The sequence below is a fragment of the Molothrus aeneus genome, chromosome 3 (genome assembly GCF_037042795.1).
Source record: "Molothrus aeneus isolate 106 chromosome 3, BPBGC_Maene_1.0, whole genome shotgun sequence".
Classification (NCBI taxonomy): domain Eukaryota; kingdom Metazoa; phylum Chordata; class Aves; order Passeriformes; family Icteridae; genus Molothrus; species Molothrus aeneus.
Window position 1 is genome coordinate 16672136 of NC_089648.1, and position 26443 is coordinate 16698578.

The 26443-nt window shown below is 38.8% G+C and overlaps 1 protein-coding gene across 9 annotated transcripts in view; it reads right to left on the minus strand.

Annotated features, from left to right (window-relative positions):
- Nucleotides 1-26443, minus strand: part of EHBP1 (EH domain binding protein 1) — a 205458-nt gene that overhangs the window by 105239 nt on the left and 73776 nt on the right. For 5 of the 9 annotated variants that reach the window (XM_066546363.1, XM_066546360.1, XM_066546358.1 and 2 more), the window contains exons 6-10: nucleotides 22123-22304; nucleotides 20888-21027; nucleotides 14905-15009; nucleotides 14079-14201; nucleotides 5729-5981 (exon numbers count right to left, since the gene is read on the minus strand). In XM_066546363.1, the coding sequence (XP_066402460.1) occupies nucleotides 5729-5981; nucleotides 14079-14201; nucleotides 14905-15009; nucleotides 20888-21027; nucleotides 22123-22304 (803 nt within the window). The remainder of the gene's footprint in view (nucleotides 1-5728; nucleotides 5982-14078; nucleotides 14202-14904; nucleotides 15010-20887; nucleotides 21028-22122; nucleotides 22305-26443) is intronic. The other 4 variants (XM_066546362.1, XM_066546361.1, XM_066546367.1 and 1 more) reach the window with 1 other exon arrangement.

The window sequence follows — 26443 nt, forward strand, 5'->3', positions numbered from 1 at the left end:
ATCTCTCTGCAGACACCAGTAGGCATCACCTGTCTATTTTGACACTGGTTTTTATAACTAAACCTTATTTGAGAATGTTACAGAGTAAACATGCTCCACCAAGTAGATGCAGTCCAAAGAATTATCCTTGGGTGTTTGTGTTCCAACTCAGCATTTGTACCACCTTAAGTAAATACCTCCATAACCAAATCCTGCCAAATTTTATGTTAGATTGATACATCAAATATCAATCAACCAATAATATATCAAATAATGGCTTCTACAGCAGCTTTGTATCCTGCTAAGGATACTTAAGGGAATCTTTTTTGCACTGAATTATTTCATTATTAATACTATTTGCTTTTCATATTTTGCAATCCAAAACTGGACAGTTAGTTATGAAATGGATACATTAATTTATTCTTTTCTAGTCCCCCTTTCCACTGCAAGATACATTTATCACATATCTCAAACTATGATTTCCAATAATCTATCTGCACACAGTTATCATATGCAGTGTAGCCAACCACAACAAATAACCTCAGTCCCTTGAAGTCCCCTAGAAATCAGTTCTGGATGGAAACACTAATGCACTAAATAAGTCTACCTAGCTAGATCCATTCACAAATTCCCTCTCAGGATAAGAGTCAGGAGCTAGTACACACTATTTTTAAGAACTACAACAGCAGTAAAAACCAACTATTCATCCAGTTGCTTTCCACACAACATCAAATTTCTCTCCTTCCTTTGTATTTCTAGTATAAAAACATCTTTCAGTCTCACAGACAAACTTTAGACTTTATTTCAATGCAATTTACAGTAATCCTGTTTTCACTGAGAAAAAGCAAGCAATTAATAACTCACACCACAGAAATCTATTTTTGAAAGGCAATGTTTACCAAAGCATGTAAGTGAAAATCAGGCACAATATCTCCAGATCTTTCTAAGAATCTGCTGCTTCTGTTCCTTACAGAAAAAGATACCCAACTCCTGAAGCAAAAGGAAAGACTAACACTAAAATAACTCATTTGTTGACTGAAGGCAACTTCCAGGTGCTCCCACTTTGCTGCCCATCAAGTGCAAAGCCACCAGCACAATCAAAACTAAAGGCAACCAAAGGAACAAGTTAAATGGAAACAGAAGGGTGTTTTCTATGGGAGGCAGTAGGAAAAGGAGGCATTCAGGCTGGAGTGGAGAATGCATCCAGCTGTCAGTAGCTCTAATTTAGCTGACAGCCCAGCTCAGCTGCCTTCAGACACCAGAGAGTTCAAAGGGAGGTGAAAATGAAGATAAAAGAGATAAAGGCTGAAGAACAATGCATTCTATGGGACAGCACAAGGTTTTTATTTAGTTCCACAAGTCGGCCTTTGGAACAGCCAACAGGCACAGCATGTTTGGCAGGAATTTACCTCTGAATTAGAAAGGCATATTTGTAAGGTGTTAAAATTATTTTGGTGTGAGAAAAACCCCAACACCTTATCAATGAGAGTAAACAGGTCTGCAAGAACCATCTTTTGAATTTTTAAGCTCCAGAACTGCCTGCACTGCAGGTGTCATCCTGAAAAATTATCCTCTGTACCCATCAGAAGGAAGTGCTAAAAGGATGTTTTCCTCTAGAGAACTTGTTTGAAAGCCAGGCTAAACCCTCACATTTTGGTCACAGAAACAGACACAGGTACATGCACAGAACAGATGTGCACATGTGCTACCTTCTACCTTCCTCTCTGCACTACTCTTAATTTGTCTTACAAAAATTGAGCAAGATTTTTGAAAAATAATGTTAATACAGAAAAAAACCAAACAAAACGGTTCTGTTCTGAACGAACTATCAAGTTTGAAGTCATGAGGATCTGATATACATAGCAGAGTTTGGTCCAACAGCTTCCACATGGCTCTACAACAAATTAAACATCTGAAAAGTCTCGTGGAAAGGAGCCTTAGCTAGAAAATATTAAAGCACTTTTTTCTGAGGTCAGCCCCATATTTACTGGTTCTGTGAAGTTATTCAATGGCTTCACATAAAATGATTTGTCTAAAAAGACACTAGGCTGTCCTCCACAAAATTTAAAGAATTCAGACCTGACAAGATACCTGGCATTAAACTCGCTGCCAGTGTGGTGGCTTGTGGCTTCTTGTGCAACAGGCAACTTCAGCAGATGGCAACTCGATAGCCTTGCCAATTACACAGCATAATTCTAAGCCATACAATGATTAACGAGATAAGAAGCCACAGAGCCAAATGATATTGGAAAGCAAGTTTTATTCTGACCAATTTAAAAATTTTGATCAGTCTTACCAGTTAGCTGAAAAGAAATTTTAAAATAAACATTTTACTGAAGACGAAACCCAAAGCTGTCAGCATGGCAGGCTAAAAGGTCAGGCAATTTTGCCAATCAGAAGAACTAAGGTTGAAAGCATTATACATTAAGCAGTTGTGAGCTGTGCTATTTTCAAATAATTAACTTCACAAGGTGTGCCAAACAGGTAGATATTCACTAACAGGTAGATATTAATGTATAAAATTCAAAAAGACAAAAGCAGACTTTTACACTATCCATGAAATGTCCAAACTAAAAAAAACACAAAAGGACAAACTAACAAAAAACACAAAAATGTGTTCCTTATCTTTAGCTAGGTATGAGAATTTAGCCAGAGGAAGTATGTTTTGAGAGCACAGTTTTGCAGCAGAGTAAATGTACTGGCTCACCTAAGTCCCTCTGTGCCATGCAATGCCTCACGATGCTTATGCTCCTGACTGTGCTTTGTGTGTGTTATGAAGCATTAGTTGTCTTCACAAACATTACTCAAATACATTTCAAAGAAGCAAATAACCCCAGGTAAATCCTTCACAGAGGTGCACTGAGGCCAAGTACCTTTTACATTATTACAGTGAGAGTCTGTTACAAAACTGGAGTCAGAGTTCAGCTCTTGGGGCACTTGGTGTAAGCTCCGAGTCCAGAATCAGAACTAGGGATCTGCCAGGGCAGAGTGGGACAAGGGTCCTGATGCTAACTGCTGTGTCCATGCTCTCAGGACACAGCACTGCATTCCACACAAAAGGTAAGGGGAAAATGCCAAGCAGTACATTAAGTGAACTCCAATTAAACATTTTTTTTTAAGACATAGGGGTAAAAATACATTGTATTTCCTGATAATCAATAAATCAGGAGCCTTCCATTTCTTCCGTTTCATGCCTTCCACCTATAGGTTCAAAAGGACACCTGGAGACAGCCCTTGAGCAGTGGTAGTCAAAAATGAAAGAGAATTTTTAAAAACTCAAAAAACAAGATGTTATGAGAGAGGTTGAAAATAACATGCAAAGTTTCCTATTCTTATGATATGACTCAGTTGTTCAGCTTTGTCTTGAATACACTGCTCAGGCCAAGTCAACACATCTTAAAATAGACACATAGCAGAAGAAATAACAGGGTCCAGAGACGGGCGGTGGAAATGATTAGAGAGATGAAGAGACTTCTGTATGAAGAGAGATCGAAAAAGTTAGCAGTCAGACAAGTGACAAGGAAAGATGAACATGCTAGAGACAGACAAGACAACAAATGTTTATGGCAGGTAAATCCAATATCACTAATTGCTGTTTTGATAAGCCAGCAGAAGAGACGGTATGGGATTGGAATTTTTTTACAATCAACAGAGGAAACACATTGCATTAGAGATCTTGTTTTCTTGTGGAACTCTCTGCCACAAATTGCCATGGAAGCCTAGACTTCAGTAGGCTTGGAAGACGATTACCCACTTATGCAGCTAATAAATGCATCAATATTCACAGTAGGTAAAAACAATACACACCTGGACATAAACTCTCATGACTGAGGGCACTGAAAAACCACCAACTGGCACTGCCTGCAAAAATTCTGCATTTGGTGCTCACCAGATCATGCCTTAGCAAAAGCTTTCTACTTAAAAATTTGAAAATTAAGGACATTAGATGAGGCAAAATAGTGTTTGTAGAGGTGATCTAATATTACATATCCTGTGTTTCTAGATTGGACTTTTATTATTACACTCGTTCCTCCAGAGTGTTTCAGTATAAAGATTCAAGGGTTCTCCTTGCCACATCTCTACCCAATGCACTCAACAAATGATCTCCAGGTCTTTTTGTATGATGTATTGCTCCTGTAACTTCAGAGGAAAATGTGGAGAGGAAGATTACTTTGGGGGTCAGGACATAAAAAACTTTTGTAAAGGATGTAAAAAATTGATTTTAAAGTGTTTACTGACTATCCTTCCATCTTCCCATGGGACACTGTTTTATCATGAAAATACAGACCAGTTTTATGTTCACGTAGAATCCACCTATGTATTTATCTTTATCTTTGGGGAAAAAAACAATGAAGCAAATGGAATTAAAACAAGAAGGAGGCTGTTGTTAACCAAGGGCTAAAGTCCAGTACACAGCAAAAGGAAGGGTTACAATCCTGCCACAAGCCCCTTCGGCACAGATGTGCTTAGGGTGGAAATGGAAGTAGAAACAGTAAACAGAGACAATTCTTTACTTGCTCATCCATGTGGCTTTTTCTCTTTCTGCTCCTTTCAATCTTTGCTGTCCTCTATACCTGTATCTTGGTGGATGTAAAATACACACATTTTTATTCCCTGCAGATTCTGGTGACCAGGGAATGACCAGGAATGCCTGGTGTGGCTGTCAGTGTGATCACACTGTGCTCTGAAGACACAGCAACCAGTGCTGTTTGTTCAGGCACTGTCCTGACAAATGGAGCTGGCAGAGGCATCATTCCCAATGCCCTTTATTTATTTTTTATTTTATTTTTCATAGACCAAACATCAACATTAAATCCATGGCTACAGAGCTTTAAAAGGAAATAACTGCAGAGCCTTTCATGTTTCTATTAGAGTGCCAGGGAATCCTTCCATTTCCTAGACCACAGCTATCTACAGAGAAACAGGAAGATGATGATACCATACCTCTGTTAATATTGAAGCAATGCAAATGTCATGCCATGATAAATCTCATTAAATAATGTAAAATTAAATGTTAATTAGAATTGTTGTCTGTAAAATTGCTCAGATGTAATCACCATAAGCTGTCTCATGAGTGGTGTGGTTGGTGACTAATGACCACAAACAAGGATTAAGGATGCACCTTCCAACCTCCCAAGGAATTGCAAAAAGCTCTCCCTTCCTGATAGTTTCTATACTGTAATACAAGGCAGTCAGTGTGAGTTTATAAAAGTTTTATGTGTGGTCATGCTGAAAGAAATAACCTAAGTAAATGCATATGGTGCTATTGTTCCCATATATATTCAGTTCATGAGATTCTCAAAAATGTGCTATGCAGATTGCAAAATGCTCTTCCTTTTTACATACTGCATCAAGATAAAACAAACTCCCTGTTATCATTGGCAAAAATTATTATTTTTTGTAGTAAAAATAATGGCAAAAAGGAGAGAAAGGCCCAAGGCCTTGCTCCTTTGATTTCTGGCTCATTTGCAATTGTCAGGGCATGAAATGTCAGAAAGGTCCCAGACTTGTTCCCTATCAAGTTGTTTGCTATCAATAAGGCAAAGGAAAGTTCCTCATTGACCATGTTCAGCTGAATAGCATGTCCTGGGGGTATGGTATTTCCTGCTGCTGAGCTGCCCAGGGATGAGTCTGTCCTAAGGAGATGATTAAGGATCACCATGGTTCAACCCAATACACCTCAAGATTAAGCCAGGGATCCCACTACTAATGCCTGCAAAGCTGCTGAAAGATGGAGAATCATACTTACTCATCCAGCTCTTCCTCCTCAGCTTTAGAGGTATCTGCATAGAGGTATTTGCTCATATCCACCGGCCTGATGTTTTTCCTTTTTGCAGGTTGTGGAGGAGAATCTCTTACAATTCCAGGTGCTTCAGGTGGGTGATCTGGCTCATCAAATGGGTTTAGGTACTCTGGGGCATCTTCATCCTTGAAGGGATTGTAACTATCAACATAGAAACTTTCTTCTGGCTTTGAAGATGAAGCTCTTTCAGGGTGAAGTTCTACCAAATAACAACAACAAAAAAGAAAATTAAACAGATTTAACAAATTAAAAGTTTGAAACCATTTTATCAGATCTTTCTATTTTAAAGGCATATGAAAAGGTCTGCTTCTTAACTCTCAATACATAAAGTTATAGCCTTCGGTAAATTTTCATGCTTGTTTATTCCAAAACAGGTCTTTCAAAAGGTCTTTTAATTTAGACTATATTGATTGAATAGGCTTCATTTTCTCACTTACTACAGCTATTTCAACATCAGTTGTTAGTTGTCTTATTTGTCATATAAATGGCATCACAACAGATATAAAAACATTTTCACAAACTATTAGCCAATTTGTGTCCTAACAAAATGTTCCTAATTATTGATTTGAGCTTTTAATAAATAAAAAAGACATTCTGTATTTTATAATAATACTGGATTTAAAAATGGTGATAGTAAGTAGGTGGCCGTTTAATTTCTTAATATTACTGCACTAAACATCAGCTATTATGACCAGTAATACATATCAAAATATGTATGACCAGTAATTACATATCAAAATACATGTGCCCCTGCTAACAATACATAATCTCACTGTAAAAATGGATTTAAATTAACCCTAAAGAGACAGATAATCAAATCACTCATCTTTTATTCGGGCTGTACAACAAAAAGTTTTACAAGCTGGAGCTGCACGCTGTTCTCTGTGTACTGTCCTTTCTGCAGTGTCTTATTCTACACTGAATGGCTTCTGCATACTGAATAATGCCAATCCCCATACAGCAATACAACATTTGTAACAAAGACAAACAGGTAATGTTAATTTTACTGTTCTTGCAGCATCAAATAATCAGCAGCTCTGTTCAATACCAGATGTGATATACTTTCAAAATCCACACAAATAGGAACTTCAATGCAGCGTCATTAAAACCTAACTTTCAATAACCATATCCGTGTTATTCTTAATGACAAGTGTGTGTTTTTCAGAGGTATGGTTACTAAACTGGACTAAACATACTTTTAAGGTTAACAGAGCAACTCTAAAAGTTATTTGTGACAAGAGTCTAAAACATAAAAAGATGGACTTCCAAGTGGATTTTTCACTGAAGAAATATTTGGGAAGATGAACTCTCTAGTCAGACAATAAACAAAGGGAAGCACTGTGCTTAGGTGAGCTTGGATGGATGAGGTACCAAAGCTGCTAATCCTGGCAAATTGCTAGAAAATGTGAGAGTTGTCTACCCTGCCAGCAAACATCCAGCTCACCCTGAACCCAGCCATTAGCATAGCCCAAGGTGATGGAAAGCCCTGCCCCATGCAGTGTGACCAGCTCTAACTTACAGTGTGAACCAGAGCCATTCCTAGCTGGATAGGAATATGATCCCTGACTTCACCTCTCTATGCACTGGACTAGTCACTGGATCAGGGCAAAGGCTCAGATCAGGAAAGGCTTTAGCTCTTCTCAGGACTACAGAGATCCACCTGCAGCCTGTGGAGACCCATGCTGGAACATGACCATACAGACAAAGAACAGACCCGTGCTGGAACATGACCATACAGGAAAAAGTCAGGGTGTGTGTTTGCAGTATGTCAGCTGTAGTGCACATGTTCACTGCCACCCCAGAGTAAATGCTTATCCCTTAAGAGAAGGGAATAAACTACTGGGAACTTATGCTGGGAGAAAGTGTAGTGACTGCACAGCAGTATGTGTACTAACCCTAGGTTATGGGGTGATGTGATCATAAGCCCACATCCTTTTAAGAAAGCTGTTTTAGAGCAAGCCCCAGTGAAATAACATTGAAAGTCTATAGCTTAACTGACAAGGGAGGAGAAAGCATTCAAGGCAGAAATTTTTAAAAGCACAAATATGATCAAATCAAGCAAGAATCCCTCAAAATACTACAGATGAAATAGAACAGAGCCCAATATCTAAAATGCATCTGTTCATTTATTTTAAGCTAAACTGGAAAAGTGGTTCCATATAGACATAGGTCATTCTAGTGTCCAGTGCAAGTGGTCAAGGCCAGCAAAAGCTTCATTCTGCTTGCCCTGAGATGTCCTCAGTGTGGGTATTTGCAGCTGAGCTGACTCCTTGACACTCAAAGCTTACATGTCCAAACTGTTTTTCAAGTCAGGGGACACAAATCCCACCCTCACTGTATACACAGTATATACTGTACACACCATGCCTTGAAGCTCATGGTAGTCAGAATACTACTCAAATATTACCCACACATTTGGTGATTTGATGAACTAGAGCAAGCAGAAGTGCTCTGGAGATGTGTCCTCAGAAGACAGTTCCATACACAAAGCAAAAATAACTAATGAAATGCAGAAAAAAAGGACTAATACCTTATTCAAATAGTGTGGCTTATTGACAAAGCTTTAACCAAACTTTTTAGTACTTTAAAATTTGCTCAAATATTAGAATATTTTATCAAGAGAGTGGACAACCACAAATAGCTGCTTCTGCAACTACATATGATGGATCATTGCACCTGCACATGAATCTGTTGATAAATACACATTATCATATCTGAGAGAAACCTGATAACACACAAGAAGGAAAGTCAGTAATACATCCTGAAGTAAAAAACATTCAGGGAAAATAATCTCTTAAAAGTATGTTGTAAGCTTTTATTTTTAATTTGCTTTTAAGTGTCTCCTGGAAACAATGAGTTAAATGCTTGTTTAAATCTGATAAATTTTAAGGGGCAATGCAAATGGTTTTTGCAATTCTTTCTATTTCAACACTGGATCAGGTGCTGTAACCCTAACTATGACAAAATTCTTTCTCTTTTTCATAGGCTCAACAGGAACTACATGTCTGGCCTTACACACACAGTGTTACGTGTAAGTGCTCAGACACCTCTGGCTTGTTATTAACTAAAATATTTCACAAAATCCTATATACAGGCTGAAATTAAAAAAGCTTCTAAAAATATCATTCTCAAGACACTTTTATAGGCAGAATTTTGTAGAGGCTTAGCTAAAACCCACTTAACTTGGCTACTCATTCTCTCTACTTTTGTGATCCAGGATACCATTTTCCTCCCCCTTCTGCTTCCTTCAATGTTCCCACAGGGACAGAGGGTTCCCACAAGGGTCCCCACTTGAACCCAAACAGGTTCTCTCCCATGGGGTCTCTGAAACCCTTTAGAACAAGTTTTCAAGCCTCTCCATAAGAAATTAAGTTGTTATGATGATGACTCAACAGCACTGCTCTTAAAGTCACACCCACGGTCACCTGTCACTTTTCTGTAACAGACTCATTTCCTCAAAGAGCTAATGATGCTCAGAAGTGCACTTTGGCAGGCTAAACATACAACAGCTTATAAGGGGTCTATTTCCCTCTTGAAGCTGCTTTTACATTCTGAAGGCAGCACAGATTCCCCTGCTTTCCTTACATCATTCATCACCACTCCACAAGGACTACAGTCTCTACATTGATATAAATTTAAAAAAAAAAGAAAAAAGAAAAAGATGCTTGCAGTTTGGCACATTAAGGGTCAAACACAACATAATTTTGCATGATTAAGTAATAAAGCCACAGGGGTAGGAGTGACAACAAGAGAGGTAGAAGTATTACTCCAGCAGAAGCACCAGCTGTTCTTGTGCCAGATTCTGGAAACATTACTTGCCCTAACTCCACTGAGAAAGACTGTTTGTGATCATAATCACTCTGGCACTACCTATCTGCACAATCAGCCAGAGCATCTCCAGAAATCACCCTGCCCTTCAACCCACTTGCCTTTTGTAACACAAACATATTGTGACACATCCCTTAAAACCAAACAAAACCTCCACCAAAACATGGCACGTAGCACTTTCCCCTTGGCAGAGGATGAAAGCAGCAGCCACATGTGAAAGGTGCTGGGTTACGCCATGGGCTGCAGGCACACGGGCACCATGGGATGGGAGCACCCAACAAACAGCACCAAGCAAGGTTGGAACTGCCCAGTGCTTCTAGAAAGAGTAAAGACTGGCATCCCCATACACCACTGGTGATTTTCTGATCCTTTTATTCATACACTCACAACACACTGCTTTTCATGAAGAAATAGAAGGGATAGAGGCACCATTTTCCTCTCAGTTGGTTCCTGTGCTGCTCTGTGCGTAGGAGTACCCTGGAATGATTTGGGGTTTGCTGCTGCATTGTAACACTTCATTTTCAGAGTAAAACATGCTGCAGGGAGCTCAGAAGTCCACACACGAGGTGATGAAATACGCTGCTGAAGTAAATGGTGGTCTAAATGACAGGGGGTACCAGCAGAGAGTTACCCTCATGTTTCATGTGTGTTGTATAGGTCATACACAACTTTAAAATTTGTATTCCCTACCAAATTAAAAAAAAAAAAATCTGGAGTGATGAAAGAATGTTGTGGTTTCCTACTTTCATTTGTTGCACATGTTGACTTCCCCAAGTAAATATTCAGCACAGAAATTAACTGATTTTATAATTCTGTTGCACTGTGACTAAAAATCCAAAAGGCTGTCCTCATACGATCATGCAAAGGTAATCTAGTATAAAGCTGTAGAGATATAGTGTTCAAAAAGATTCTTTTTGATTTTCCAAGATTTCTAATGTCTAGCTGACCTAGTAGATACAGAGGAAATAAGCCTCAATTTGACATGTCAACCAAGAAACACATCTGAAGATTTTTTTGAGGTGACTTGTTGATATGCCCATTCACTCTGCTGTGTGTGTAAAATCATTGACACTGAGAACTTTTTAAATCCCAGCAGCATCCAGAGCCAGCTTGCTAATGACCCTCTGCCATGCACCACACCTACAGCGTGCACTCACGCCTCTAGTTTCTCTCCACCCCACATTCCCAGGGTTAAGTGATTATGGGATTAGGAAGATAGAGGGAAAGTAGCTGGTTTGTGAACAGGCACAAGAAATATCTGTCTAGGAAACAAGTATCTACTGGCAAGTAATCCTCCTTTCTCTATGAGTGACTGTCAACACATACATATTCATACTCTGGGTAACTCTGAGCACATATGTTACAGGCTTGATAGGAATATCCTTGGAATATCCCTGCCAAATAGCAATTCATGCCTCCTCACATCTGATGGCAAAGTACTCATGAAAGGAGGCTCCAGCTGGCTGCTCTGCACATCTTGGGGAAAATTAAGTAACAAATTCTAGAGAAGAATCGGAACTTTCGCAAAGTCTAAGTTCCAGATTATGCCTTGTCCAGATAAAAAGATAAAGAGACTAACATGTAAGTGAACAGAAAAATACTTCATCCCTGCACACATAAAAAGTTAATCTCTTGATTTAAGCAGATCACAAGACAAGTGAAACAGGTAATGTGACTCTTTAAGCCTGTAGGAGAAAGCCTGCCTTAAACTCCTGAACCTCTGTCATGCTCTCGAGCTTCTGGGGTGGCCACCAAAAAGGTTACATTCACTTCAGGATGCACAAGCAAACAAGCAGGCACAGTCTCAAAGAGCTTCCTAGAAGTAGATGGCAGTATTAAAAGTTTCACTGAGGTCTCAGAATAGAAGAATCATGAGTGAATAATGGGACACAAACAGGTCAGCCTTCAGTAGCTGGGCAACAGGATAAGAACAGCTATGATATTGCTGTTAGCCTTAAAATGCATTTCAAAACAAAGGTAAATCTCCCCAAAATGCTAATGTCTAGATGCTCCCCATGTAGAGACACTGATCCAATTAGCCATAAAAATACACAGCAGATTCTGCTGTTGCTGAAGACCAAAACCATCTTCTCCAATTTGTCTCAGCACCATTTTTTCTCCCCCTCAACTTTCTGTGGAGGAAGAGGACTGGAGGAAAGGCACATGTCAAGAAGGCCAAGCAAGGTAATGGGAACACAACCAGTTCCCATTATAGGGACAAGACAGTGGAAGAATCAGTGATTCTCAGAGGTGTCTGAGGTAAAAAGAAGAATCCCTCAGAAGCCAATCATCATAACATAAAAGCTTTAAAAATGCCACACTAGATGTCCAACTCTTTGTCTGATAGCCTGGGAATCACTCTTTCAGCTGATCTTTCAGATATTTCAGCCTGGTTTAGTGCTCCAGGAAGACACTGTCACATGAACCTTACAGAAGGTCTACTCCTCCCAAATAAAAAACACCTTATGATATAGTAGGAAGAATCTAGTGACACCCTGTTTATCCCAAATACTGTCCTGTTATGGTATGTTGACTGCTGAATGACAGTGACTGTGTGTGGGAGTAACACTTGGTATTCCACACACCCAACAACTCAGCATTGCTGCCCACAGCTGGAGATGGGACCCAAGAGTCTGATCACAGAGACTGTCCTAAGTACACAAAACAGACCCAGAGATATGGAAAAGTGTCCACACCTCTGACTGAAGATGACTGTAAAGGCAGACGTCACCAAAAGAACCACAATTATGAAAAAAAACGTACCCCTGATAGGCTGAGAGCTCTTTAGGAACATAAGCAAGTTGATGTCTTGGATGCAGGCTGCTCACAGGGAGCTTGCCACAAGTTATTGAGCTACTCCAGTACTAAGAAACACCACCAGCGGTTTCTCCCTGTCCCCAAGATGAGAAAAAGTCACTGTATTCTGGGGCCAGAACACCCACTGCTTTCTTCCAGAATGGGTTCTCTCTAGAAAGGAAAGAAAAGTAGGGTTTGGAAAAAGCAGTTTAGGTAGGACAGGACTTGTACAGCTTTCTCCATGGAGAAGGGAGCTCTTCTTTCTAAAGCAGAGAAGGAAGAAAGGAATATAGACTATGCCTCTTAGAGCAAGTTATTTATGGACTACCAGAGGGGTTTACATTCCCACTTACTCTGCTTCCCTCCATGATCCTAAGGGATCACTGTCAAGGAACAGACACGAAATAAAGCCAAAGATTAGGACACCAGAACCTAATCCATATATATTGGCATCTACAAAGCTGAAATAACTCACTTCTGCAGCTCTAGAAAAACCTGACAACTTTATAGGAAGGAGAAGGTGCCCAGGATAGTGGCTTTATGGCTTCAGTTGCCAAATACAGAAGATAGTGCAATGTCCCTGTTTCAGAAATACAAGCTGTGAGTCACACCACAGCCAAAGTATGACAAGACTTGATCTCCACCCATATCATTCCCTGCAGACTCTGAAGGCAGAAAAACTGTGCTGTGAGTAAACATTCAGCTTGTCCAAAGGGAGTGAGTGACCAAAGGGGGAAACTGCAGCTTGGAAATCCATTCTCTTTGACCTGACCTTAGAAATCCCCTGGCTGCACCCTGGGCTGCTCCTGCTCAGTGTGGTTCTTCTCCATTGCCATTACAGAGTAACTTAGTATTTTCTGTAGGAAGAGAAGTCTTGGAGCTTTGAACAGGAAAGGTTGAGTATAGCTTCAGACTTAGGAATCAACCATGAATTGGCCTTTTGAGCAGCTGCAAGCTAAAAGTGATACATCCAGCAGATGGGAGCCTGAATATCTGGGCATGGAGTTGAGGACAGAAGAGATGTTTGCTGTCCTGGTGCTCCCTTCTGGCCTTACGGCCAAAATCTTATCAGATTAAAAATTTACAGGGGTTGTACATCTCACCCAAATGGAACAAGAATGGGCATGTCAGTCTGGAAAGGGGATTAACACCTAGCATGTGGTGCAAGGCACAATGCCAGAAGGCTTAACTGAGGAAGCTATAAAAGCAAAAAAAAAAAAAAAAAAAAGGAAGAATAAAAAAGAGAAAATTAAATTGTAATAATGAAGATTAGTGCTAACCAAGAATAGCTGAGATGCAGCGAAGATTGCAGTGAAGGAAATTATGATATAAACCATCACCCACGTGGAGCAGGGCTGTCTGACAGAATGTGTTGCTCATTCATACCACATAAGGTGAGTACTAGTAACACACCTGAGAGGTCTAAAAGTCTCTGCTTCAGCTGGTAGCCCCCAGTGGCAAATATGAATGTGCCTCAATACAAAGGATGTGACTCCAAGAATAAAACAATTTTCTAGTAGCAACTGGATCATTGCTATTGCTACCTCAGTGCTACATTAAGTAATTGTATTTAATCAATTAAAATTTTTCATTTATAGCCCTACAGAAATAAAAATCATGTTTCACAAAGCATTTGCAAGTAGCAATGAATTATGTAAAACAAATTCATTACCTTCTACATCAGGGTCTCCAAATGGATTTAATTCTGCTGTGTCAGGATCACCAAAAGGATTCGTGCTGGAGTTGGCCGGGTCTTGCTCCCCTTCATCCAGAAAATTAAGCTTATTGATAAGCTCTACGAACAAATTGGAATATTGTTTTAAAATAGATACAAGCAGTTCATCACACGTATCTGGAGCTCAAAAAGCTCCCTGTCAACAGTCCCTCGAAACACTGCACCAGGGTATGGCACGAACTGCATGACTAAGTTAACACAGTCCAGTAGGTACATCAACAAAGGGAAAAAAAAAATGAAATGAATGAAACTTCTATTTGCTGATCAGAACATTATGTAACAGAAATGACTTCTAAAAAAGCCTTCTCTTTCCTTCGTTAAATAAATGTTGTGGAACATCTAACGAGCTAAATACGGTGATTTTGATTGTTCACATACACGCTAACTATCGGCAGGAAATTTTAATTTTTGGATGTAATGTGAACATAAAAGCACAGAGAGGACATTTTGTCACTTTAGAAAGGTCAAGTATTACTGACTATACAACTACTGTTTTAAGCTTAGGGTCTGGTGGTTCCTCTTTCTTTTTTTTTTGTATTTTTTTTTCTTTCTTGTTCATTATCAGATGACAACGGAGCTGTAGCGGAGACAGGCTCTTTCTCTATCATGTTGTTACCTGTTGGATGCACTACAAATTACTGAGAGTCATGCTGGGTGGAAGCACAGAGATAAAACTGACAGCTGAATACAGGCAGGAGTCAAAAGGTAATGGGTCACAGTAAATACAATCAGAAACAGAAAGAAAGGATGAAAGCTCATAGACCTTCAGAGGAACTGGCTGATTTAGCTGAAGGCATATTTGCTCGCTTTATGCAGTCATCTTGATCTTCATCTAAGCTGCTCAGAGCATTCAACTGGTTTACAATTTCTGTAAATAGAAGCCAGTCAAGACAAACGTAAGGCAAGGGCATTTAATGAAACAGAAGTGGAACGAAGACTGTTACCAGAAAGAGAGAGAGCAAGGGAGAGAGGGTAAAAGAATATATTTAGAACGAGTCCTCACAATTATATAACTACAGCAAAGTACCTGTGTAGGTGCTTCAGGGATAATTTAACATGAAACCCAGTTAACAAGACATAAACAAAACCTAGCCAGGTTATGGTGACAGCAACAATAATTAGTTTTATGAAGACAAGTATTATGCACAATCAGTTGAAAATTTAGATAGGTGTACTTGATATAATTTAAAGATTTTTCCTGCTCATGAAGAAAACCTGAATATGAAAACATTGTCGATCAACACAAATCAGCCGCAGAACAAATTATCTCCCTCCCAAACCCTTAAGGTTACAGCAAACTGACCTATACAATATGCATTTTAATCCTTTTTTGTTTATATACACACTCTGATTATTTAACATTTGCAATTAGTCACCATTACATTCTGATCTATGACAAGATGAATTTACCTAAATAGTTCTAAAATACATGATCAGTATTGTGCCAGGAGAATGCAACTGAACATAATATATCACCTGAATTTTCATTGTCATGCTATGTAAGTAACACCTTGCTGTTTGTAATATCCTTTTTCACCTTCTATCCATAGTGGAGAGCTCTAAATTGCCATGAACTAGTAATTTTTAAAATGTGTTAAATGTTTAATTTTAGTCAAGATGGAGATGACTCCGTAATTCTGGAAGGAAAGAAACAAAAAACAACTGAGTGGCTTCTAGCCCAAGGGGAAAAATTCCTCTCTGCTCCCCCCTAACGCAGTCCCATCCACAGCATCTGACAAATGGAGCTTCTGTAGTAATGGGGATTGAGCCTGGGGCATCTCTGAGAGACCTGAGCATTGGTTTCTGTGGAGAGGGGACAGCCTTCCTCATCCTTCCACATGACAAACAGGCAAGAGAAACTTGTGCAGGAGAGATGATCCTGCTTGTTGAATATCACTGCCCCACTGATAGCCTTTTTCATCTCCTGTCTTTTCCCCATGAAATAAATGGATGATGCCTGCTGGTATCACCAGCAAAGTTAAAGCTTCATGCCAGTCATTCTTTTATTTCCTTTAAAGTTTAATTTCTTGTGTACACAAGAAGATACCTCTCAATAACCCTTTTCATTTACGGCTGTTTTGAACTTGACTTTTTCTCATCTGGCTTTTGTTTGGGAAAGGAAAATTTGTCTTTATTCAATGAACTAGTTTAAGGGAGCAAGATATCAAACTGAGGCAAAAATTGAGTAGTATTCTGACTGTTCCAACTCATGTTGGTGCTTATGGTCACCCAGAACTTCCTAGTCAGGGGGGCTTTTTCATGCTTTTTCATAGCTGACACACTGACACCCCTCCTGATTTCATGCCTTCACAGACAGCACAAAGAAACTGAAGTCCAAAGCAGACCAGAACCTGGTAATATTTCTGTCACATGGATAAAAACTTCTTTGGCAAATTTAAACTGCTTTGCAAAGACATGCCAATCTGCAAATTACCAAGGAAAATTACCTACTCTGCCAATATCTATTGGGCATCCTAAATGCTGACAGTGACAAACCCCAAGCAGAATTCCTCGGTAATGTATCTCCCTCCTGATCTTGACCTTAAAGCATAAATCTGCTTACATGGTTTTACACTTATATCTGTCTACATAGACTTAACTTAATCATCCTCACTTCTTTATTTTTAGCTCCAACAGGCAAGACTATTATCCTAAAAAATAACACCAGAACTGTCCCAAAACTTAGCTTTCTCAGTATAAAACCCTACATACACCTGAGAAATCTACATAATATAATACTATCTTCTGGGAATTCTTAGGACTCAAGATAGACAATAGAACATACCTTTCTGTGCTCAAATAAAACAGAGCTGACCTCATAAAACAGCAGTACTAACGAATTAGTAGTTAAAACCAGGCTCAGATGCTGACATGATTTACAATTTATTATGTCAGCATGTGGAAAAAAAAAAACCCCAAAACAATTATAATTCAGTTTTTATTGTCAGAAAATAACAAATTAAGTTCAGAGCTTTAAAAAGAGGGAGTTCTTTGATGTGGTCTGAATCACCTGGTCTTATCTGCCAACCTAAACACCCATACGCACTACAATGTTTCTCATTACAATATTAAATGGTTTATGTCATATTTTGGAGTATGGAAATTGTAGGCTGGAGATTTATATCCTATATTATCTTTTATAAATCTCATTATCTACAAACACACATTAGCTTGTTCTACAAGTATGTCACATAAATCACTGGTTTGGTTTTTGGGTTTTTTTTCATTCTTCTCTCTCTCTTTCTTTCTTTTTTTTTTTTTTTTCCAAGCAGTTTGGTGATCCTGACAAAGAAAAAGAGAGTAAATGTACCAGAAGTTGTCAGGAGAGGTATGGTTTTGCAAATTGCACAAAAAGGGTTATGCATATTGTTACCCAGAAGCTTGCTCTTGAAACGTGTTGGGATTCAGGCTCCTGCAATAGGTAGCACATGGGCATGTTCCTGATTCCATGTGGTGCCCCAGGACAGACACTGTGCTCCTGGGCAGATGGAGCAGAAGGCAGCTATTAACCCCAGCATGAGGTTCTAAGTAGGAATTAAAACATTAGGAGAAGCACATTTATTACTGCCCTGTTTGTGAGTTATGAGGCACATTTTCTCCAAGTATGAGATGTCTTGTGTTCCACTGAAGACTAAGGACAGGATAATTCAGGGAGGTTTAAATCCATGTATATTGACAGTGTAGAAACTAAATATTTTAAATTTAATTCATGGCAACAAACAATTTTCAACTTCACACAGAACAGTTGGGGAAGATACGGCTTTTACACATGAAAAATTTCAACAAGAAGTACTAAGAAGGAAAGGGGGAAAGCCTGAGATGGAGTGAGATTTCTCCAAGTAAAAGCAGTGCTTGAAATGGAAAACATCTTTCAGTCTGGTCAGTTGTATGGCAGCAGTTCCATGTTGACCACCCCAGATTCCACTGCTTTTGAGGTCAGTCGGTATTGCACCACCTACTTCATAGCTGAAGAAACAGAGGCACAGATACCTACTCCAAGTTAGGCAACCCGTCAAGGAAGAGAAGCAGCATTTCCTAACTCACCTGCACCATCTACAGCCCCACACAGCAGATCTCCCTTGCTCTCCCAGCAGTGGATATGTATGTTCATCTATGAAACTGCAACTTTGGCACAACTAAAAAGAACTCCCACAAACAAAAACCAATAAAAATTGTTGTACACTGCAAAAAGGAGCAGTGTCTGATAAAAGACTTGCAGCATCTCTTGCAGCTGTGCCTTGGGAACAATAATGTTTCAGATATCAAGTCAGCAGTGAGAAAACCTGGAGTCCAAAGTAGGAGAACAATCCTTCCCTCCTTGCTACTCATTGCAAGCCCAATTAGAAACATTAACTGTGTGCTGCTCCCATCATTTCCATGAGGTGTTAGAGGCAGTATTCCCGTTTTACAGCTGGGAAAACAGGCACACTGAGGTAAGGGATTTGCCACAGGGCACTCTGAGTCAGTGAGGCATTCCAGCTCCTCAGCTGCCAACACCCAGCACAGCACAAGAGGAGAAAATGTTGGTAGCAGCAAGCTTTCAAAAGGGTTATGTAACTTCCTCAATTAACTCCATGGTATTCTGTGAACGCTGCTTTTGAAAGAGTTCTTTGCTACATCAGTTTTGTTACATTTCCTTCTTTCTAAATTTTCTCCTGCTTTTCTACAATGATTCCTACCTCTTTCTCCCTTGCTTCCTCAGCTCTTCTCCTAGCTTTCCCCATTCATTATATTTATTACAGGAGTCACTGCAATTGCCAATGAAATCAATCTTGAACACATGTTGAAATAGATACTTTACATCTTATTTATTAATGTTTACTTACTGCCCTATGTTTTATGTTCTCCCATTTGCTTGGGAAATTGCATGCACTCATTCCCCTTCACCATCCCTCTCCTTCTCAAAGGTGGGAAAAGCTGGCCAGGCTCGTAAAGCAACTCAGCTGTTGTAACCAACATAAGAAGAAAAATTCCAAGGCTGACCTTCCTCATGTCATGATTCATTTACAAAAAAACCAGTCCAACACTCCCATCTTGTATGGTTAGAAAACAGTATCAGAGCAGGCTGAACAAAGCAGAGAAATTGTGTATTCCATAAGTATTTATTGCTTCTGCCTTTCATGGAGGTATTGTTAGTTTTAAACAGAAAATTTCGGCCTTTGCAATAGCAGATGGAAAAGCAAATGACTCTAAAATAGCTTGTGTGACACATCAGCTAGCTCACCCGTACCATCTATCTCCAAAGATGTTCACTCCATACCCAAAGGATAGCAGACAACCTAGTCTAACCTAGATAAGACTTTTGCTTGTTTAGGAATCATTTGTAGCCTTTTTGAGTGCTGCAAAATCAAGTGTTGAGAAGCAAGATCAGATGCTTTTCACCTGCTGCCCTTCTGCAGTCCTCAGTGCAGTACCCAGGCAGATCCTAATAAAACACTTGTGCACAGCAGTTTCTATAGACTGAACATTACCCCTCCTTACTTTGGCCTTCTCTGTGATTATCCAATGGCCTGGTGAACATGTCAGGTTTTGTTTTATATTGTGATCTGATTTATTCTGGTTACACTGGGAAAGAAGTAAACCCTGCAGAATTATTTCAGTGTGACCAGACTGGTATATCTCTGCTCCCTGACCAAGAATACATTATCCTGGTTCCTCAGATATCTCACTCCAGACTTTCCAATATGCTCTGTGCCAGACACATACAGCATAACTAGAGATTTGGCCAGGGTAAAAAATGTTTAATTGAATATGTAAAGCATACACAAAACATATTTGCATCCTTTCACAACACTAAATGTAACTAAGTAATAAATGCTTCAGGCTGAACCTTTTGATTGCAACGAAAGCTCAAAAAGAAGTGATGAAAGTAATGTTTCATAACACTGAACCAGTGTTCCTCTTAATTTTCAAGAACAGATTTGACAATTCACTTCTCTGCTCGGGATGCTCTTCCCCCACTTTGGAGAAGGTTCCCTTTATTTCAGACATTTTGAAAGAGCATTGGAAGTTATGAAGTCTGGCACCAGAAGTTAATTTTCTTTTCCTGATTCATTACACAAAGAGCTCCTACAGAACCCATCTGGAGCAATACTACACACTGATCTCTACCAACAATTTAACATCATTTCATCCTGATCTGACTTGCCTCGATTAGTTCAGCTATCCTGAACACACTAAGCATTTTCATCAGCAATTCAAATGTGGTTACACTATCTCACTTCAAACAACTTCACTATCAAATTCATTAAAGTCCTTTAACAGCCTCCCAGTTTCTTTTCCATGAGACACCCCCACCCAAAAGGCAGCAATATGCAGCCTGGAATTGCCATGTTATTGAGCAGAACCTCAGCACTTGTCCATGGCACAACTCATTTCGCAGTTATTCTCATAAAGTGCCTTCATTATTTCACTTGAGCCTCTCCTCCTGTCTTCTCGCTCATTGACCCTTTCCCTCTGCTTTTTCTGCTCCTCTGCTCATGCTGGTTCTTTTCTTCCCTAAATTGCTACTTCTTAGTGCATTCTCTCCCAAAAGCAGGACACACAGACACAAATCAAGGCTCTTGGATTCACAAGTATTAAACTTTGTTGAGTTATGGATGGGCTCCTCTTCAATCAAGCTATCCTAAATATTGTTTCGGTTGTTAGGATTTTTTTAAAGTGAAATAAAAATATAGCATAAGGATAAAAAAAATGGACAATAAGCAAAGGAAACTATATTTTACAATGCCTGTGACAAAACCAACCTGTAATTTTTGCAGCCTTTTCCTCTTGATTCACTCTGTTTTCTTCATCTTCTTCATTGTCTTCCTCAAAATCATCTAGGTTACCAATATCAGCTTGTTTCATACTCATCAAACTAGCCAGGCTTTGCATGTCTTCATCCCTAAATAACAAACATCATACCAGGCATTAAAATGCAGCTTGTTAATACCACATCTGATATTACTGCATTCTTAAAAATTCTTTAAATATTTTGATGTTTTCTTCAGGGAGGTCTATGATATCAGATCTGATCTTGAATATAGTGAAAAAACAAAATTAATACAACTCATAAATATATTCTGAAGGGAAAGTTTTCAATGAACAAAACTGTAAACGGTAAAAAAATACTGCTTTGCATCAAGAGTTAACTTAACAACTCCTTCCTAAAATTTTAAACCAGCCCAGAAAGGCTGGCAAATGCTTGCCTGGTCTGCTTTGCTTATTTATATTTGGTTTTAAAGTGAAAATGCTTGGCCAGACCTACTGCCCACATGCTGCATGCAATGCCTACATTCATTTGTAACTTCTGATGCGGTTACAGGATTAAAATCCCTTCTATAAATATCTGAAATCATTAACAAGATAAAATAAAAAAAGGCAGTGTCTATTTACACATACTGGAAACCAATGCTTTCACAAAGAGCAGCTTTTTTCAGATCCCTTGTTCAGGGTACTATGAAAGCCCTGACAATAACTTGCAATCTAGAACCAAGTGAGTGAGTCAAGGGAGCAGTAATCAGCGCCCAAGAGAACTCTTCCCACAGGATGTTCTTGTGCTCAACCCAAAATCTTAACTCTAACTCCACCTTCCCTCACCTTCCAACTGGCTTTGTCCTTATTGCATTCTTTGTGAAATATCAGTGGACTCCCTTGAAATCTGCCAAGGGTATTGTTGGATGAAGACACACATGCACATAAACACACACTCCCACTCATTTCAGACCTGTAGATACTTTTAAGCTGTTGTTACTTAAAATGTCTGTAAGAGTAGAGCACAAGCCATTTGTCTCTGAAGAACACAAGGCTGAAATCAGAGTAAGAAACAACTTTTACTCAGTTAAGAAAACAAGTATGGCAGGAATGATAGGTATGCTGAAGGATGCTCTCAAATTCCACCATTCTATACAGAAAGAGCTCTTTATCCGAAGGATTCTTTGAAAAGCAACATAAAGCAGGCTATCTGGTTTAAAAAAACCCCAACAAACAAACAACTTACGTGGCTTTTCCTTCCCTCAGGAAAATACAAGATAAGGAGAACTGTAGTGTGGCAGCTACCACTTTCTTAGACAAAGGCTTGAATTTTAACCTGACATCTGTCTGTGTAGGCATGGGGCTGGCATATTGCTTCATGTTGATGCTGCTAGTGGCAAGCGCTTTTCTACGTCCAGAAGGAGATTCCTGAAAGCAAAAAAAAAAAACAAAGCTAATGTGAAAGGTGCTGTTACACTAAAACCTGCATGTGCACAAAACAAAAAAATGCACTTATTAAATCTGTAGGGATTACTTTGGTTTTGTTTGTTTGTTTGTTTGTTGGTTTTTTGGTTTGGTTTGGTTTTGTTTTGGGTGTTTTGGTTTTTTTCCCAAAAAAACACTATGGCACTTTTGAGCGACAGAAAATCATTTCTTAAACTACGTCAGTCACTAATGGTGGTGGAGCTTCAAACACTTTCTTAGTGCAATTGAAAAAAAAAAAAAAAAGGTTGTCCACTGTGATTAGTGGTGCTCCATTACAAGATCTAGGATGTCTTTAATGGCTTGAACTTGAACCAGATCCACAGCCCCAATCCAGTTAAACTGCTGGGAATATATTCTCATTTCTTTTCACAGCAAATTGGACATGCTCTGTCCAAACGTGGCTACTTCTGGACTGGAACTTCCAGCCTATGGAAGACATAGGTTTGGACCATGCACATATTTCTTTGCATAGTGGTTTGAGGTCATTTAGTTTGTGTTCCATGCTCAAACAGAATACCTGAATATTTTTCAGAGCAGCGGTTCTTCTCATTAGTGGTGTACATGCACTATCAAAAGCAAAAGGTTTCTGAAACTAAAATTGACAATACTTCCAAAAATATTGATAAAAATTTTGCAAGAAAAACATAAAGAGCAAAATAGATAACAGCCAAATTTTTATTTGAAAAGCTGAAGGTGTATTTCAATATAAAAATGTTGCTCATGGCTTAACAATCCAGATAAATTAATCTAAAATGCATTTAAGAATCGACTCTCTTGTTTTATCTAATATCAGCATCATCAGGAAAGGAATGATTATATGTAAAAAAGCTCCAGTAACAAAAAATAAAACAAAAAAGCCCTGCTATTAATTCTTTTGAAAAATGTTCTCACAATAGGACGACATTTTATTGCAGTTGACAATTTGTGTTGAATAAAGAATACTAATTCAATCAAAACATTCAAGCATCCTTTTTCAAAGTACTTGACATTTCTGCCCAGTAGAATAAGTCAGAATGTAATATGTCATCCCCAAAGAATACCTTGTTTAAAAAACTAGCCTTATCTGACAGATTATGCACAGCAATATTATACAGAACTATTAGTGCATGTAGATACCTTATGAATGAATTTCAAAAATGCATCAAACACTTGAGAAGGATTTAGGCCCTCTCAGAAGAAATACTCAAGAATATGCAAATACTCTCAGCTGAATTAAGTTGAACAGATGCGACTCTCACAAACAATACAAGTGCTCCTTCCCCAGCTGCAGTTGTCAATCAAAGAGCAAGATTAAGGTCCAAGGTTCTGACAATGTGTAAAATGGAAAGTACAATCAGGGAGTTTCCTTTATTACACAGATATGAACAACAATAATCTGTTATTGTATCATGCCTTTAGAATAACTAACATTACAACACGTTATCCGGAATGCAAGGTTTACTGCAGCGCCTGTTCAGGCATCTACACCCAACAGGATCTTAGACAACTAATCTTGGAAGATTTTGAATAGTTGATGTTGACAGTAAGATGTTGATCTTAGCAAGATCAACAGATCTCAGAGCAAATCATGAATGTGGGCGCTTGCTTGAAGCCTTACAGAGGAATCATTCATCAGCCACACCATGCCTGTACTCTGACATGCTATTCTCAGTCTGACTACAAAAATCGCTTTTCAGCAGCTGTGAATATCCCAAATCCAACAAAGATCTGGATTTATTTCCTTGTGCAGCTACAAATGCCTTCTCAGTGCTGGCTCACCTGTTGGATGCAGCCAATGCCATGAGAACAACACAGAGAATTCCCACTAAGTCTCTTAGGCAACACCAATATGCTTCAGTGACTCCAAAAAACAGGGCTAGCTGGGGGCAGAGCTACTTTCTCTTGTTACAGACACAGCATCTTGTCTGGTAAGTCAGGTGCATGTTGTCTTTATCAAAGTGATTTTTCTAAAAAGTCAAAGCAAACAAGGTAAGTAAACCCCATCTCCAATTCAGTGGTGGTTCTGAAGTGAAGAGAAAGCACACAACATTAAACTTGTAAGCATGCAAGAGCTAGACACAGATAACAAGGCAGAGAATTTTGAAATGATGCGAAATTACATTTTCACTTAGTATCTACTTATTGTACAAATGATCATCTTGTCATTTGCACCTTCAGATTATCTGGATTGGAGAGTGAATAAGAAACATGAATAAGGAAGAGGAAAGTTCTCCCAGTGAAGAGGATCATCAGCAATTCCTAATGGAATCTTCTGGTGTTAGCAGATGTAGAGGAAAAGGGAGATGAGAATGCAGGCAGCAGGGTGCCAGGAGAAAGGGAAAGAGCCAGCCATGAGCAGGAACATTTTCCTATCACTACATATCCTGATGTGCTGTGAAGAACAAGATACACTTGGCAATCGAGTTCAGTCTTCCTAAGAAATTACTTAATTTCACATTTTTGTGGGCCAAAGACAGAAGTTGAGTTTCCAAGTTTCAACTGCCTACAAAAGTCCAAATCTGTAACAATATCATACAAAAAAAAAAAAAACAACCAAAATCTCCAAACCCAAATAAAAACAGACAGTGCCTGATATTTCAAGTCTTATTTTGCTTCACATGCAAGTTTAAGTATATCCTCTCCTCCTACTCTTCCAGAAAGTGAAGTCTGTTAGAAGTTTTGCAATGTTTTTTCTTGGAGCTTTGGAGGTTTCTCCTTTCTCTTTGGAGCTTTACAGGTTTGGCTTTACATGGTTTTAGCTACATAAGTAGACGGGGAAAAACGTTTTGTGTGTTAAAAGAATATTCTCAAGCTGCTTAGGTCCATGACTGATTCACAATGGATTGTGTTTTCTACTCTGACACACAACCAACTTCTAAAAAATTGTCTTTAAATGTCAGAGCATGCTAATAACCACTTCTTGCAAAGATTGTAGCATTTTCTTCCTAAAAACCTACATGCTTCCTGTAGTAGAAATTGAGTCACCCCAGAAAAAGAGACATTTTCTTGTAGAATGATAAACAATTCCTAAACTAGCATGGATCAAATAATCCAAGAATGGAGTAGACAGCAAACCTACAAGCAGAGTGGACAGAAACAGCTGAGCAGTAGGCTTGAATGAGTTATTCCAAAGAGAAGCCCACTTTGGTAGGATACTGAACAAATAATATCCATTTAAAGGTAAAAGTCTGATCTGGTGTTTACTTGTGTCTCATATGAGCATGTGGAAAGTCAAGCAGGAATCCCAGTGCAAATGTTTTAATTGCTCAACTTTCCTGCTTTTGCCTATATAATCAAAGTTTAAACTGTGTAAGGCTCTGTTATGCCTTCAGGTGTTTTACATTCATGTGACTGCCAGGGTTGCCACATCCTGTTTTGTGAAAGGGTAGCATGAAAAGTCAATTTTGAAGTCACAAGAGAGAAACAATTTAATGCAATAATAAAGAGAAGTGACAAAATACAACATTTAACAGTGAAGATGGTTTGTATTCTTCAAGAAAACAGTAATTTTGAAACACTTTACTCTTAAGAATGGCAATGCATTATGCAAATAAAATCAGCCATGATATCTGAATGTCACAGAAAGACAATAGATAACATACAGTAAATGCCAGTAAAATAACAACACCTCTATTATCTTCCAGCTCAAACATCCTACTGAGACTGAGAATGGCACTGCTGGACTCATAAGAGAATGCATGGAGCATTGGTTAACAACTATTTTTTGTTGTTTCATGTTTGTTACTGTATGGTTCTAGCAAGTGAAACAGCTCACTGGAAAAAAATAAAATGTGTGATTGTCCTAGAAATCATTAATAAATTATTTTAATTATTTAAAATACAACTACTTAGTATGTTACCAGAAACTACAGCAGGCCTATCTTCTTGCATAACAGAATAATGGCTCTGTTGGTTCAACTAAAGGCTCTGAGAAACCTCTATGTTATTTTAGAAGTCCACTGTTTACCAGTGATCATTTTAATTCACTTAAGAAGAGTAAAATCTGCACATAAACACACAGCAATACTTCTCCATCTTTCTCTCCTGTGTTGGGGAAATTTCTGCTTTTGTATTCTACACTTTTCTCTCACAAGCAGCTTCAC